Genomic DNA, 13,302 nt, shown 5'->3' on the forward strand with positions numbered 1-13,302 from the left:
CGCTATGATCCGTATCTGTGGGCTGACAGTCACATGTGGAGGCACATACTTAAAGACTGATACGATAAATATTTTAATTTATCAATGCAAATCTATTGTCTTTTATTCTATTCTAATCATATACTCAGAACATTCTGTCGCCGTCATGATCATTAGCTGTTTCATGCATTTTCTGCAAACACTTATACTGTTTGGGAGTTGCAGAGGGGGTGTGGAGCAGGCAGAAAACAACCCAGGATGGGGGGCAAGCACATTGCAGGACACTTCCATAATCTTGCAACTCCAATCAGCCGCAGTATGATTTTGGACTGAGGGGAGAACCCACAATACCCAGAGGAAACCCCATGATGGCACAAGGAGAACATGCAAACTCCACACACGGAACCCTGGCAGAGACTCGAACCCAGATCCCAGAGGGGTGAGGCGACAGTGCTGATCACTGCACCACCATGCCGCCCCAGATTAGCCGTTTCATTAGTTCAAAATGAGGATCTCTGTTTAGCCATCACGTTTTTTCGCACCAGTGAAAAAGACAGCGATGAATCCACATTTGCTAAGTCTGAAAATGACTTATATTTATTTTCCGAAGGGTTTCAGTTTAACTTAATTCATCATGACATAACTATCCATCATGTGTTAACTAGGTAGATCTGAACATGATTTACTACAATAGTATCGATCTTAATCGGGGAGCAGTTTCCAGATTCCAGAGATGGTTGTAATATGCATCTGTATCATTAAAGCTGTCAGCTAACTGAAACAATTGCATAACGACACCAAACATGGACACGTATAGAAAAAAAGCACCAATAGGACCTTCGAGATTTCAGACAATGACCATTTCTTACCATGTCAAACTTGTAGATTTACGTCCTATTTTTATAAAGTAATAGCCATACGCAAACAGAAAATATGAAGTGTTATGTTATTTTGAAAGGAGCGATATGCTAAAAGGCTATCTGAATGGGATGTCATAGACGTTTCTGTCCATATAGGAGAGCAGCTTTCAGACACTATCAACACAGTCACACATCGATGAACTCTGTCACTCGCCAAAACAGTCCAAAGGTGCAGGTATTAAAAACAAGTCACACGACTGAATGTGGCCAAATGTTCCTCTAAACTCAACATTCCATGAAGGTAAGACACCTGTGCAAAAAAAAAAAAAAACTCTGAATGTCACCCCGTGTTATTCTTAGGGAAACTCGGACTGCAGATGAGTGCTTCTTTTCACAATGTAAGCCAATGCAAAAGTAATGTAAATACAAATGTAAAAACGAGGTTTATTTAGTCACTGAGCGTTTCTCCCTGAAATGTTTCTGTCTCTACTTGTAGGTGCATATCTCTATGGTGACTGATTTTCCAGTTGTTTCACTTTTTTCTGTTCAGCCATTAATCAGCTGCAGGAAAGGAAGAAAAAAACCCCCCAGATGTTTATGGCTTCCAGCTGCAGTTGCCGTTGGCATTTCCCATAGAGTGAGGAATTAGCCTCACCTATGGGAGAAGCTTGACAGATCTGCCATTTGGAATCTGACAGGCTTAAGGACAGATACGTGTTCTTTACAACCTCTTTAGACCCCACCTAGAATACTGTGTGCAGGTTTGGTCACCATACCTCAAGAAGGACATTGCTGCCTTAGAAAAGGTGCAATGAAGAGCTACAAGAATGATTCCTGGTCTTAGAGGAATGTCTTATGAGGAGAGGTTAGCTGAGCTGAATCTGTTTAGCCTTGAGCAAAGGAGACTAAGAGGGGATATGATGCAGGTCTATAAGATTCTAATGGGTCTGGATGCTGTTCAGCCAAATGACTATTTCAATATTAGTCTAAATACTAGAACTCGTGGCCATAAGTGGAAATTAGCGGGAGAACATTTTAAAACAAATTTGAGGAAGCACTTCTTTACACAGCGTGTAGTTAGAGTATGGAATAGTCTTCCTGCTAGTGTAGTGGAAGCTAAAACCCTGGGTTCCTTTAAATCAGAGCTAGATAAGATTTTAACAACTCTGAGCTATTAGTTAAGTTCTCCCCAAACGAGCTTGATGGCCCGAATGGCCTCCTCTCGTTTGTAAATTTCTTATGTTCTTATGTTTTAAGCACCAAAATATAATTACTTTAAATGAGCGACTTTGAAGAAATAATGATAAAAGTAACGTGCTTCCAGTCCTGCACTTATTACCATGTGTGTGTAGACTTTTGACTCGTACTATATTGTGGGGTAGATGTCTCCAGACAAATCATTGTTTGTAATGTTTATTATTATACAACAACATGTTTATTCCTATAAAGATCAAGATTCCCCAGTTCAACTTAATAAAGGATGAATCAAGTTGGATCTGCATAGTTACTGGAATCTGAACTGCAATGACAATATTCAAAGAAACCAAAGCTTTTATGTATTGAATAAATCAAGGTATCTTGTGACAAAAAGCACGTGGACACCCTAGTGGATTAGAGGAACTGCCTAATTAACCAACACCCATTGTTGTGCAAATTTAAGTCACGCAATCTCCTGAAAAAAATACAATAATAATTATAGCAGAATGGGTGGTTGTGCAGAAAAGGTTGGTGACTCTCCACTTGGCACCAAAAAGTGCAACATCAACACCAGTCTGACTGGCAACAAATACATTTACGATACATAATACTCATGTGTCTGATGTTTTTAACCGAAGCGACGTACTTCAGCAGGGACGGGATACACTGAGTGCCCCCACCAGTAATGTTCCACCATCTAATGGAAAGCCCCCCCCCCCCCCCCCCCCGAAGGACAGAGGCTATCATGGCAACAAAGAGTGGACCTCCTTCATGTTAATAACATTGATTTCAGAAAGAGATGTTGGGCAAACGGGTGTCCACATATTTTTGGACTTATGGTACAGATTAAGTGCTTAAAAACACAATACGTTGTCTTTCGATCCTTAGTTTTGTCCAGTACAAACATATTACAAGATTCTATAAGCTGATTCTAGATGCAGCTTAAACCGAAATACTAACAACATAACCACAGACATGCACAAAAAATAGTAGTAGTTAACTCAGTCCATTTAATTCCATAACAGATATTGTTATCAAGTTTACATCAGCTGTATACTGTGTGCCAGTATACACCCACCCATTCTGCAGTAGCACCACTCCACTTGCTTTGGGTCGGCGCCACATCGCCAGTGGGCATCAGTATTTAATCAGCCTGGCAAGAGCGCTGGGAGGAATGCTGACGACATGCAGACGGCAGCAGATCAGGAGAATCACCCACAGGCAGCACTTCTGGATGAAGGGAGTCCGGGGAGGTGCAGGAGTAGAACCTCCTAACGGAAAAGCTCTCTTCAGGCCGCCAGTGATGCCCTCCCCAGGACAGCTCTTCACACTGCACTATTTTCCCACTGTGTTGCAGTGTAATTGCCTCCCTGCCCATCGGCCTACTCCTTCCTTCACCCCCAATAAACCATCACATCTGAGCTTTCATTCATTTCCCAGCCCCCCCCCCCCCCACACACACACACCACCCATGACTGGGGTATTCATTTCTGAGAAATATTCGTCACTGAAAAATAACTCAGGCGATATCCACTAGATGGCTGTATAACATAACTGCAAGCAAATCATCAAGGCACTGAGAGAAGCCCAGCAATGTTTGTAGATCAGGGGTGTCAAACTCCAGTCCTGGGGGGCCGGAGGCCTGTGTGGCTTAGTTCTTTCCCTGTTCCACCACAAATGATTCAGCTGAGGAGCTGTGTGGTAATTAGCACAAGGAGGTGAATCGGATGTGTTAAATGAGGGGAAACCCAAAAAGGTTCAGGGCAGAGTTTGACACCCCTGTTCTAGATTAATCAAAGAATGCACTTGACAGACTGCCATGAAGCCAAAACAAGCCAAAACATTCACAGCTTTTATGATAGCTTCCTGTTATGACAGCTTCCTGTTATGACAGCTTCCTGTGTCATGCTGAGGGCCATCTCTTAGCTGTAGGAAGTTACCTAGGGCCCCCTAATAACCTGCATTGTGAAAGTGAAGTCATCATTCGTTTTCTTGCCAGGGGAGCCTCCCAAGTAAAGGTTTGCCTACAAGTTACCGCTTGTCCTCATTATGCTCATTTGTACTTGACTATTTAAAGATACAGCCAGACAGCTAGACATGATCCTCTCTGTTGACTGTTTCACACCTTGATAAAAGCATAATTACACAACACTCAACACATGCATACTGACAGCTATTTAATATTGTCTATTCATTCAGCTGTCCGATCCTTCAAAGTATCATGCATTTACAGTGTCTGATGTTAATTTTAATTCCCTTGATGCTTCCTGTATCTCGCACTGCCCCACATTAAGTCCGCTCCGGAATGCCTCGATTGCCATAAAAGCCAGGGTGCCACCCCTGTGCTTAGCCTGTGGGATCCACCCCTCGTCCAACCATAATCCTTTCAGTAATAAGGCACTTCTCTCATTGTCACTGCATTCTTTACATTGCTGAAGGGCAAATTCACTTGATTCATAATGTAGAGTTTTGCTCACCACTAACAAGAACACCTGAGGTGTTTCCCCAGGAAATGTTATTATTTTTTTTTTTTTTTAAATAAATAAATAAATCTCTCTCCTCACAGTCCCCATTACCCAATGCACTGAATAACCCTGCCTTATTTCTCAAGTAATACAGAGCAAGATGAGGCCTCAGGATAACTCTTAGGATAATCCCTGACGCACACAAGCAGGGAACGAGCCTTTAAAGAAAGGGCAGAGAAGATGCATTTTCTCTGATAGACAAGCTCTGACAGAACACTAACCCGGGCTGTCCCATCCATCCATCCATCCATCACGCCAGGTCTTCTGCCCCCTGAGACCAGCAGTCCAAACACTGGAGGAACTAGGAGGCTTGGGCCATTGACAGGATGGACGACTTCAGGATGAGGTCAAGCAGAAGGCAAACTCAACAGCAGAGGGTTGAAGATCCCAGTCCAGGAACCAGGGAACCGAAAAAGGGGCGAGTACTCAAACACCAGGACACGCACATGTAGAAAACCTCAAACCTTCTGTACAGGATACCAGTGGCACAGCAGACCAGCTGTGGAATGCCTGCTACTTGGTCATCAATCCCTAAACCAGAAACCTAAATCAAGATGATGGTCAACATGAACCATGATATCTAAGTCACTCAACCCACCAAGCCAGTGCCTGCTGGCAACTGACAAGCACAAAGAAAACTGACCTATTCAACCAACCCCAATAACACAAAACATAAAACCAAGTGACCCATATGCTCCAAGAGCAACAGCGATGACAGAGCATGAAAGGGTGTGATCTAACTGCCAACAACCCAGATCAGGCTCAGTTACCTGATTTACTAACATGGCGTGTTGCACGGCGGTTTACAAATGCATACAAATGCATAAACTGAAGCTGCTGCACCTCTATGGGAGTATATAAACACTGAAGCACTGTAATCCTAGCTTGACGCAAGCAGAGCACATCTGACATTTCACTGCGCTGCACTGGTAGGTGAAATATTTGCTGAATGGTGAGCAGGAATGCGCTCAGATGGCCGCCCCATGGAAATATCAAAATTCAATATGTTTTTCCGCTCGGTAGGGAGAGCAAATGGGACGCAGAGAGGACATGAGAGAGAGCAGTTGTCACCTATAAATGCCTTCATGAATACTAATTGCTGTCTGAGGGAGGTCAGAATGAGTCCCATTGATAAGGATGTACAATGGAGAAAGGGCAGCAGAATCCAATTATTTGACTTTTCTTCTAACCTTTTTTTTCTGTTTGTCCACATGCTTCTCTGGGAAACGGAGATCACAGCTTCTACAATGCAGTCCTTGTGTCTGGGGCGCCTGGCCAGAGGCAGTGTCCGTGTGCGCTCCTTCCTCTGTGCAGGACACAGTGCAAGATCACAACTCAGCAAGTTGCAAGAAAACAACATCGCAGTTCTCACCTCCGAATGCAGTGATCAAAAGCAAGAACATGCAACTGACGATGTTATTAGATATAATAAACCACTGGATGTAAGATTTACAATGAATGGATTATGCCCCAGAAATTCAAGGAATTTCTCCAAAATCTGTCACTTTGGCACCAAGAGCTTTTCCTCCACATGATAAAAATGTTCAAAACAGGAGCCTCATTTTTAAATACAAAGTTCATGTTTACTGGAACAATGGACAATGCAAATTTTTGCACAATAGAAGTCTATTGTCTACTCTTGCAAAAATGAACAGGTAACAGCACATGTTGGCTAAGCTCGGGACACTGAAAATCATTTTTAATCAATCATTCAAACGTTCCACTTTAAGGTTCCAATCAAGTTCCATAATGATGCACAGTCCCCTTGTTGGCAGGAATCATCACTGCACTATTCCAGAGAATTGGCCATCGAATGCCATTTAATCCGTCAATGAGTTTCCACAGGGAAACAATGCCACAATGTAAGCTCACCAATGAGCAACAAATTCCCTTTGTCAAAGCAGAGGATTACACAAATAATTTAGTCCCAGTATCCTATGAAGTAAAATAATTACTAAAAAAAAACACAAGCATTAAAAAGAAAATGAGAAATCCTTTACAAAGGGAATTCAAACTGGCATTAAGAATATATTTAATATGTAGCCACATTATTATGTATAGCACTATAAAAAAAAAAAAACAATATCACACTCGACATTAAGGATGCTCTCCGACTCTCTCTGATATCACAACACATATTCAAAATGCTGTGCATTAAAAAATTATAAAATATGTTTTATATGTAATGTTGTATGCCATCATATTAGCACGATTAAAGAAGAAAATGAATGCATCACATGCACGCGACATTAACACACTAATCTCAGTATCGGCAGAGACAGCAGGTCCAGCACAAACAAAGGTTTTCCATACAGGCCAATTTGAGGAGTGTCCATGTCTCCCTAAGAACACTCAGCCCCCCTTCCATCCACGCCGTGCTCACTCGCTTCCCATCACCCGTCATTCTCACACTGAGCCACGGCTGAAAGAGCACGCTGAGTAAACAACGGAAGCTTTGCACTTTCTAATTAACATCTGGACCATTGAGGAGAGAAGAGCTGTTTACGTGCCTCTTTTGGCCTGGCACAGACTGTGTATCGAACAGAGCCTGCCGGCTGCAAGCCAGGGAGAGCGAGGGAGAGGCAGAAGGAAATAGAGAGAAGATACTGCTCGCAGACAAAGCCACTGTCCTTTGAAGTTGCTGCCAGTGTCTCTCAAACTCGGCCACCAAGCCCACCGCAAGGAAGCTGACATGTTAATGGCTCAGTAAACGAGAACGAGCTCAAAGCGTCACTGGTCACATCAACTAACAGGTCAGACTTTTGCTTTTCTCTACAAAGGTGTTTGGGAGTGGTCTCTTACCAGAGGTAAGGGGGTATATATTCAGCATATTACCAGAACATTCCAACAGACTCTGATGTTTACATCTCTGTGGAGATGGCAGTGCTGGGCTGAAGTGCTTCTTGAGCTTCTTTGTGCTGCATGCATGCCAGTGTTCACAGCGATGGCAGGTGCTGCTTGAGTTAGGGACGCCGAGGTTGACGTACAGTTCTGCAGTCTGCATGAGAACTTAAACTGCCCGTAAGTGATGGTAACGGCCGCTTGCATTGTCAGAAACCACTCCGCAGCTTGGTTGCCGCCGGCGTGCTGGTGTTACCCGCTACGGGGCTGCTGGGCACACGCCTGTCCGTCATGCAGCCTGCGGCAGCCTTGGCTCTCGCCCTCACCTACTTCACTTGGACTTCAGCCCTGCTGCCTCAGCAGAGACAAAGTGAGCAGCTGAATCCGCCGGCCTCTTTCAAATACACATTTAAACGACTGAGCAGTGAACCACTTAAATTTTAAATAGGTAGATAAATACATAATCAAAACGCTACTGAAAAAACCTTACCAACAGCTTACTGTGTTAAACACACATACAGGGACGCATAACTAGACATTTCGACATCAGTTTCTGGATGGCCGTCTGGCAGTTTCAGGACCAAAAAAAAAATCACAAAATTAACTTGATGGAAACTTGTTTACATTTGCAAACTGTCTGCAGTTGCTCATAAGAAACTGAGGTACCTGCTGCAGCCCCTGGTTTGCGCGGAAATCTCAGCGCAGCGAGGGGCGAGCGTCAATCTGCCCTGTCTGCTGCAAGACAAACCGGCCGCGTACAAAGTCAAATGGACGAAACTGGAGCCGCTGTCGCCTGGAGTTGAAAACGTCATCCTGATTAGCAACGGGCTCGCACAGAAGGGCTACGGGCCGCTGGGACCCAGGGCCTCGTTACGCCGGGCTCACGCTCTGGATGTCACCTTGCGCATCGCGGACCTTCAGCTAGCGGACGAAGGCAGGTACCGCTGCGAGCTGATCAACGGCATCGAGGACGAGAGCGTCGAAATCACCCTGAGGATAGAAGGTATAAAGCGAGCCTTTCGCTGGGTAATATACTACTTAATAAAGTGCATGTGTGCGAGGACTTCTGATAAAACTACTGAGATGTAGGTCTATCAGTGGAGCAGCTTTGGATTGCATTCACATCCTTCAATACATAACAGGGTTACCAACTTTGGTCAGCTGGCTGCAGTGAGATTTTCAAAGTCTGCACACGCATTTACATGTATGTAACAGTTTTATCACTTAGTAAATAGTTTGTAGGGTTTGTAAAAAAATCCTCAAAGCTTTTGATGTAGCTAATTTTAGGTTAGTAATGGAATAATGCCGATTTGCCATAAGATTTCTTGCGTGAGCGTGTGAGTCTGAAAGCGCGAGTGTCACGCCAGATGCTTAACAGTTGACAACCCTGACGTAACGCAATGTTTCTGCCTTTGAATGGAATATGCGTTTGTTTATTTATTTATTTATCTATCTGTTTATTTGTTTGTTTGTTTTTTTTACAGGAGTTGTGTTTCCATATCAGAGTCAGAATGGTCGCTACAAATTTACTTACCGAGATGCAAAAGAGGCGTGTGAGAGCCAAGATGCTACACTGGCAACGTACCATCAGCTCTCCAAAGGTGACTGAAAGGGTATATGTTTGTGTGTTGGGTATTTGTACTCTCTCTACATCCTCCACTTATTCTTGTCATGGTCAGGGGGGACCTGGTGCCGGGGCAACACAGAGCACATGACAGGAACTCACCCTGGATGGGATGCCAGTCCATCACCACACACATACTGTACAAGCAAACCTTCAGGATATTCTTATTAAACCATACTATTAACCTAGACTTAGATTTGGTCCTCTTTGTCCTGAATCATGTTATTAAGTAAATACTTAATTAGTTATAAATTGTGGCAAAGCTATTTTAGTGTAACCCAATGACAGCTCTGAACCTGTACACCTGTACGCATTTCCATTTTGTTTCTGTTTAATTATCTGTACATATATCATAAGATTATGTGATTGGGATACTTCAGACTGATGATTATGACTAAACCTGAAGATTTAAAATTAAAGTAGCCAGTGGTGCTACATGATATTGAGGCGTATTTTCCTTTGCAGCCTGGACAGATGGACTGGACTGGTGCAATGCAGGATGGCTAAATGATGGAACGGTCCACTACCCAATAATCCATCCGCGTGAACCCTGTGGAGGGGTGGACCTTCTGCCAGGGATACGTAGCTATGGGCCCAGAGACAAGACCCGCGACTATTTCGATGCATTCTGCTTTACCTCCATAACCAAAGGTCAGGTGGCTTGCAAGACAAAGTGGTCTTTACGGTTAAGGCTAGGGTTAGGGTTAAGGCTAGAGTATGGGCTGGGATTGGCATCATTGTTAGGGGTAGGTTTAGGGTTAGGGCTAGAGTATGGGCTGGGATTGGCATCATTGTTAGGGGTAGGTTTAGGGTTAGGGCTAGAGTATGGGCTGGGATTGGCATCATTGTTAGGGGTAGGTTTAGGGTTAGGGCTAGAGTATGAGCTAGGATTGGCATCATTGTTAGGGGTAGGTTTAGGGTTAAGGCTAGAGTATGGGCTGGGATTGGCATCATTGTTAGGGGTAGGTTTAGGGTTAGGGCTAGAGTATGGGCTGGGATTGGCATCATTGTTAGGGGTAGGTTTAGGGTTAGGGCTAGAGTATGGGCTGGGATTGGCATCATTGTTAGGGGTAGGTTTAGGGTTAGGGCTAGAGTATGGGCTGGGATTGGCATCATTGTTAGGGGTAGGTTTAGGGTTAGGGCTAGAGTATGGGCTGGGATTGGCATCATTGTTAGGGGTAGGTTTAGGGTTAGGGTTAGGGCTAGAGTATGGGCTGGGATTGGCATCATTGTTAGGGGTAGGTTTAGGGTTAGGGTTAGGGCTGGAGTATGGGCTGGGATTGGCATCATTGTTAGGGGTAGGTTTTGGGTTGGGTTAGGGATTATGTTTGAATTACAGGCAGCACCCAGGTTACAAACTAATTCCATTCTCTAAGTCTGTCTATAATTTGAATATTAAGGTACGTCAGAAAAATAACAATACTGTACTTAATTTCAAAAGTAATTATACAATAATAATTAAAGTAACTACATATGGTACTGTATTATATGTGTAACCGACGGACCACTGAAACCAGGCAGTGTTTTCACGTGTCACAAAGTCGTGCGTGCGTTCGTTATTACAAACCACCGTATTTCATAGGCTTTACGGCAGTCCATTTGTAATTGTCTGTTCGTTGGACGGACATAAGCTGGGGACTGCCTGCAGCATTGCTGTGATGGTTAAGATTAAGCCATTAGTGTTTGGGTTGGCAGAAGAGTTTAGTTAGTGAGGTTTAGTGTGAGTGTTAGAAATGACATTTTGCTTATGGTTATTGTTAGGTTTGAATTAAGGATAGGATTTGGTTTAATAGAACAGTCTTGGAAAAGAAAGACTTGAAATCGTTGTACAGACTATCCCCAGCTTACAAGAACTTGTACCTCTGATCAAAGTTTTAAAGTAAATAGATGTAAATGTATGTAAAAATCAATTTGGGGTGGCTGTTCACATGCCATCGCTGCATTACCTAATGTGAGCTGCAAGCAGTATGACATTTGCCTTGGAAAAGTCCGTTACTGTATGGCCACATGCCCCCCCCCCCCAGCCACACACACATCTCCCAGTCACATTGTCACCTAAAAGCCAGTGTGATTATCCTATTCTGACATATGGCCATTTCGACACAGGACCTGTCTGTCGTATAGCTTTTCCCAAATGTACCTTTTCTAACTTCATTATTTGGTTCAGTCGTATTCCTATAACATTTCTTACTTTAACTGGAAGCCTGTAGATTATACCTTTAACCGAGAGATGTTCCTCTCACCTCTTAGGCAAAGTATTCTTCATCAATGAGGAACTGAGCTTTACAGAAGCGACGCAAGCCTGCAAGGCCCGAGCAGCTCAGCTGGCCCGCGTTGGGCAGCTCTACTCAGCCTGGCATTTCCAGAAACTGGACCGCTGTGACGCGGGTTGGCTGGCGGACGGCAGCGTGCGCTTTCCCATCGCCACCCCCAGAAAGCACTGTGGGGGCCTGCCGGGGCCCGGCGTTCGTAACCTCGGCTTCCACAACAAGAGCCAGACCCTCTCTGGGGCCTATTGCTACCAGTAGAGGGTGAGGGCTACCGGGACGGCCAATGGTCTTCAAGCTCAGAGGGACTGCTGGACCCAAGACGCTTCAAAGAGGCTTATATGTTGCAGTTCTCTTTCCACGGGCAGTATCAATGTTTTCAAAAGAAATGTAAACACATCACTAGGTGAATACAATTTTAGGGAACACTTTATATTAACTGCAGCTTCATAATGCCTTTATAATATACATTAATAGCAAACATTATATGATTATAATGCTTGTTAGTAATATATATTTCAGGTGTCATGTATTGATCATTGAAAGTATTGTGAAAGGTATAGGTCATGCTGCTTATGAGTGTTCTGTGAATGCATTGTAAAGGTATCAAGAAGGTGCAGTTCATATAAAGAGTTATGTAGTTTTGATTATATATTTTTTACCTTGATTGGCACTGGGTATTAAATAGTTCATGTGTTTGTGTATATTACCGTACCAGAGATGATTAATGGAAAATGCCACCTCCCATCTTCTAGTCGTTTATTATGATCACGGTGGTGGGGGGGTGGAGGGGCGTCTGTTCCATGCCGTACAGGACACAATGCAGGGCTACACCTAAGGTGAGGTGCCACTCCATCATAGGACACATATTCACACACACAATCATACTCTATGACTATAACAGTATGTCTTTGTACTGCAGAAATTCATGCAATATGGGGGGGGGGGGGGCATATTCCACACATACAGCAGAGGCAGAGGTGTGAATGATCAGTGCTACCCACTGAGCTCCCCTGCCACCAATGTAAGTTACAAATAAAAGCAATTTACTATGGTAAAGTGACTAGACTCTACATGCTGCTACTCCAGTAAATGATGTAGACGCCAACGCAAGGCAGGAAGGAGAATTCAACGAAGTTCAAAACTCAATACATCAAATACAATGAAAGCTACTGTATGAGGATAACATTCCGTGTTTTAAGATTAGCCCTAAATGCCGTTTTCACCATTGTGTGGTCACATGAAGTGTTTGTTACTTGTGACCGACTTCATGTCTTCATCATTAATCCATAACATCCTAATTCTGCATTTTTCGGCCACTAAAAGCAGGCATCTGTTTAAATGTATTTCTACGATTACTTTAGCTCCAGCAAAACCGAAGACCTTCCATTTATGTTTGTCGGTTATACTGTAAGAAAACGTTTTGCTCTTAAAGAGACTGCTGAAACCTAAAAGCTGTTGTGTTTAGTGTTACGCTGCTCAGATCTAATAACTGAATTATCAGCTTAGAAATGACAGTGAAGCTGTGTTGTTCTTGCTGAATATTGAATGATAAATTGTCAAAAATCTTCGACTTTGTACTGCCTTTGTGTTGTCGCGTCATTTTAAGGGACCTCATTGGCTGTCTCACGCTTTGTATGTATGTTTTTAAATTCACAATTGTTATTGAAGATGCTGTAATCCAGATGGCATTGTCTCTGCAGAGCTGGAAATTTGATGGGAAAATACCGGAGGGGGAGGAATAAAGATGCAAGATTCTTATCCACCCACTGCAGAAGCCCAGTGACAGGGCATCTTTGTCATGTTAGCATTCTTGACCTTAAAATAATTGTCCGAACATCTCTTTTGCACTGCGGTATGTGAGCTTAAACATCAATAGCCTAGCTGAGCTACTCAGCAATAAAAACTACTTAGTAACAAATATTTTTAGAATAATGGCTAAATATTTCTGTAATAATCACTTAATTACATTCAAGCAGATTATACTATGTAGAAAAATACATTTCCAG

General features: G+C 43.3%; 1 protein-coding gene across 1 annotated transcript; it reads left to right on the top strand.

Moving 5' to 3' along the window:
* Positions 1–6,922: 6,922 nt before the first annotated feature.
* Positions 6,923–12,863, top strand: hapln2 (hyaluronan and proteoglycan link protein 2). The gene is made up of 6 exons (XM_023801236.2): positions 6,923–7,314; positions 7,616–7,772; positions 8,046–8,405; positions 8,887–9,003; positions 9,492–9,677; positions 11,277–12,863. The coding sequence occupies exons 2-6, from the start codon at positions 7,694–7,696 to the stop codon at positions 11,552–11,554; spliced, it is 1,020 nt and encodes a 339-aa protein (XP_023657004.1). The 5' UTR covers positions 6,923–7,314; positions 7,616–7,693; the 3' UTR covers positions 11,555–12,863.
* The last annotated feature ends 439 nt before the right edge of the window (positions 12,864–13,302 follow it).

This window comes from Paramormyrops kingsleyae, chromosome 9, assembly GCF_048594095.1.
Source record: "Paramormyrops kingsleyae isolate MSU_618 chromosome 9, PKINGS_0.4, whole genome shotgun sequence".
In the NCBI taxonomy this organism is placed as follows: Eukaryota; Metazoa; Chordata; class Actinopteri; order Osteoglossiformes; family Mormyridae; genus Paramormyrops; species Paramormyrops kingsleyae.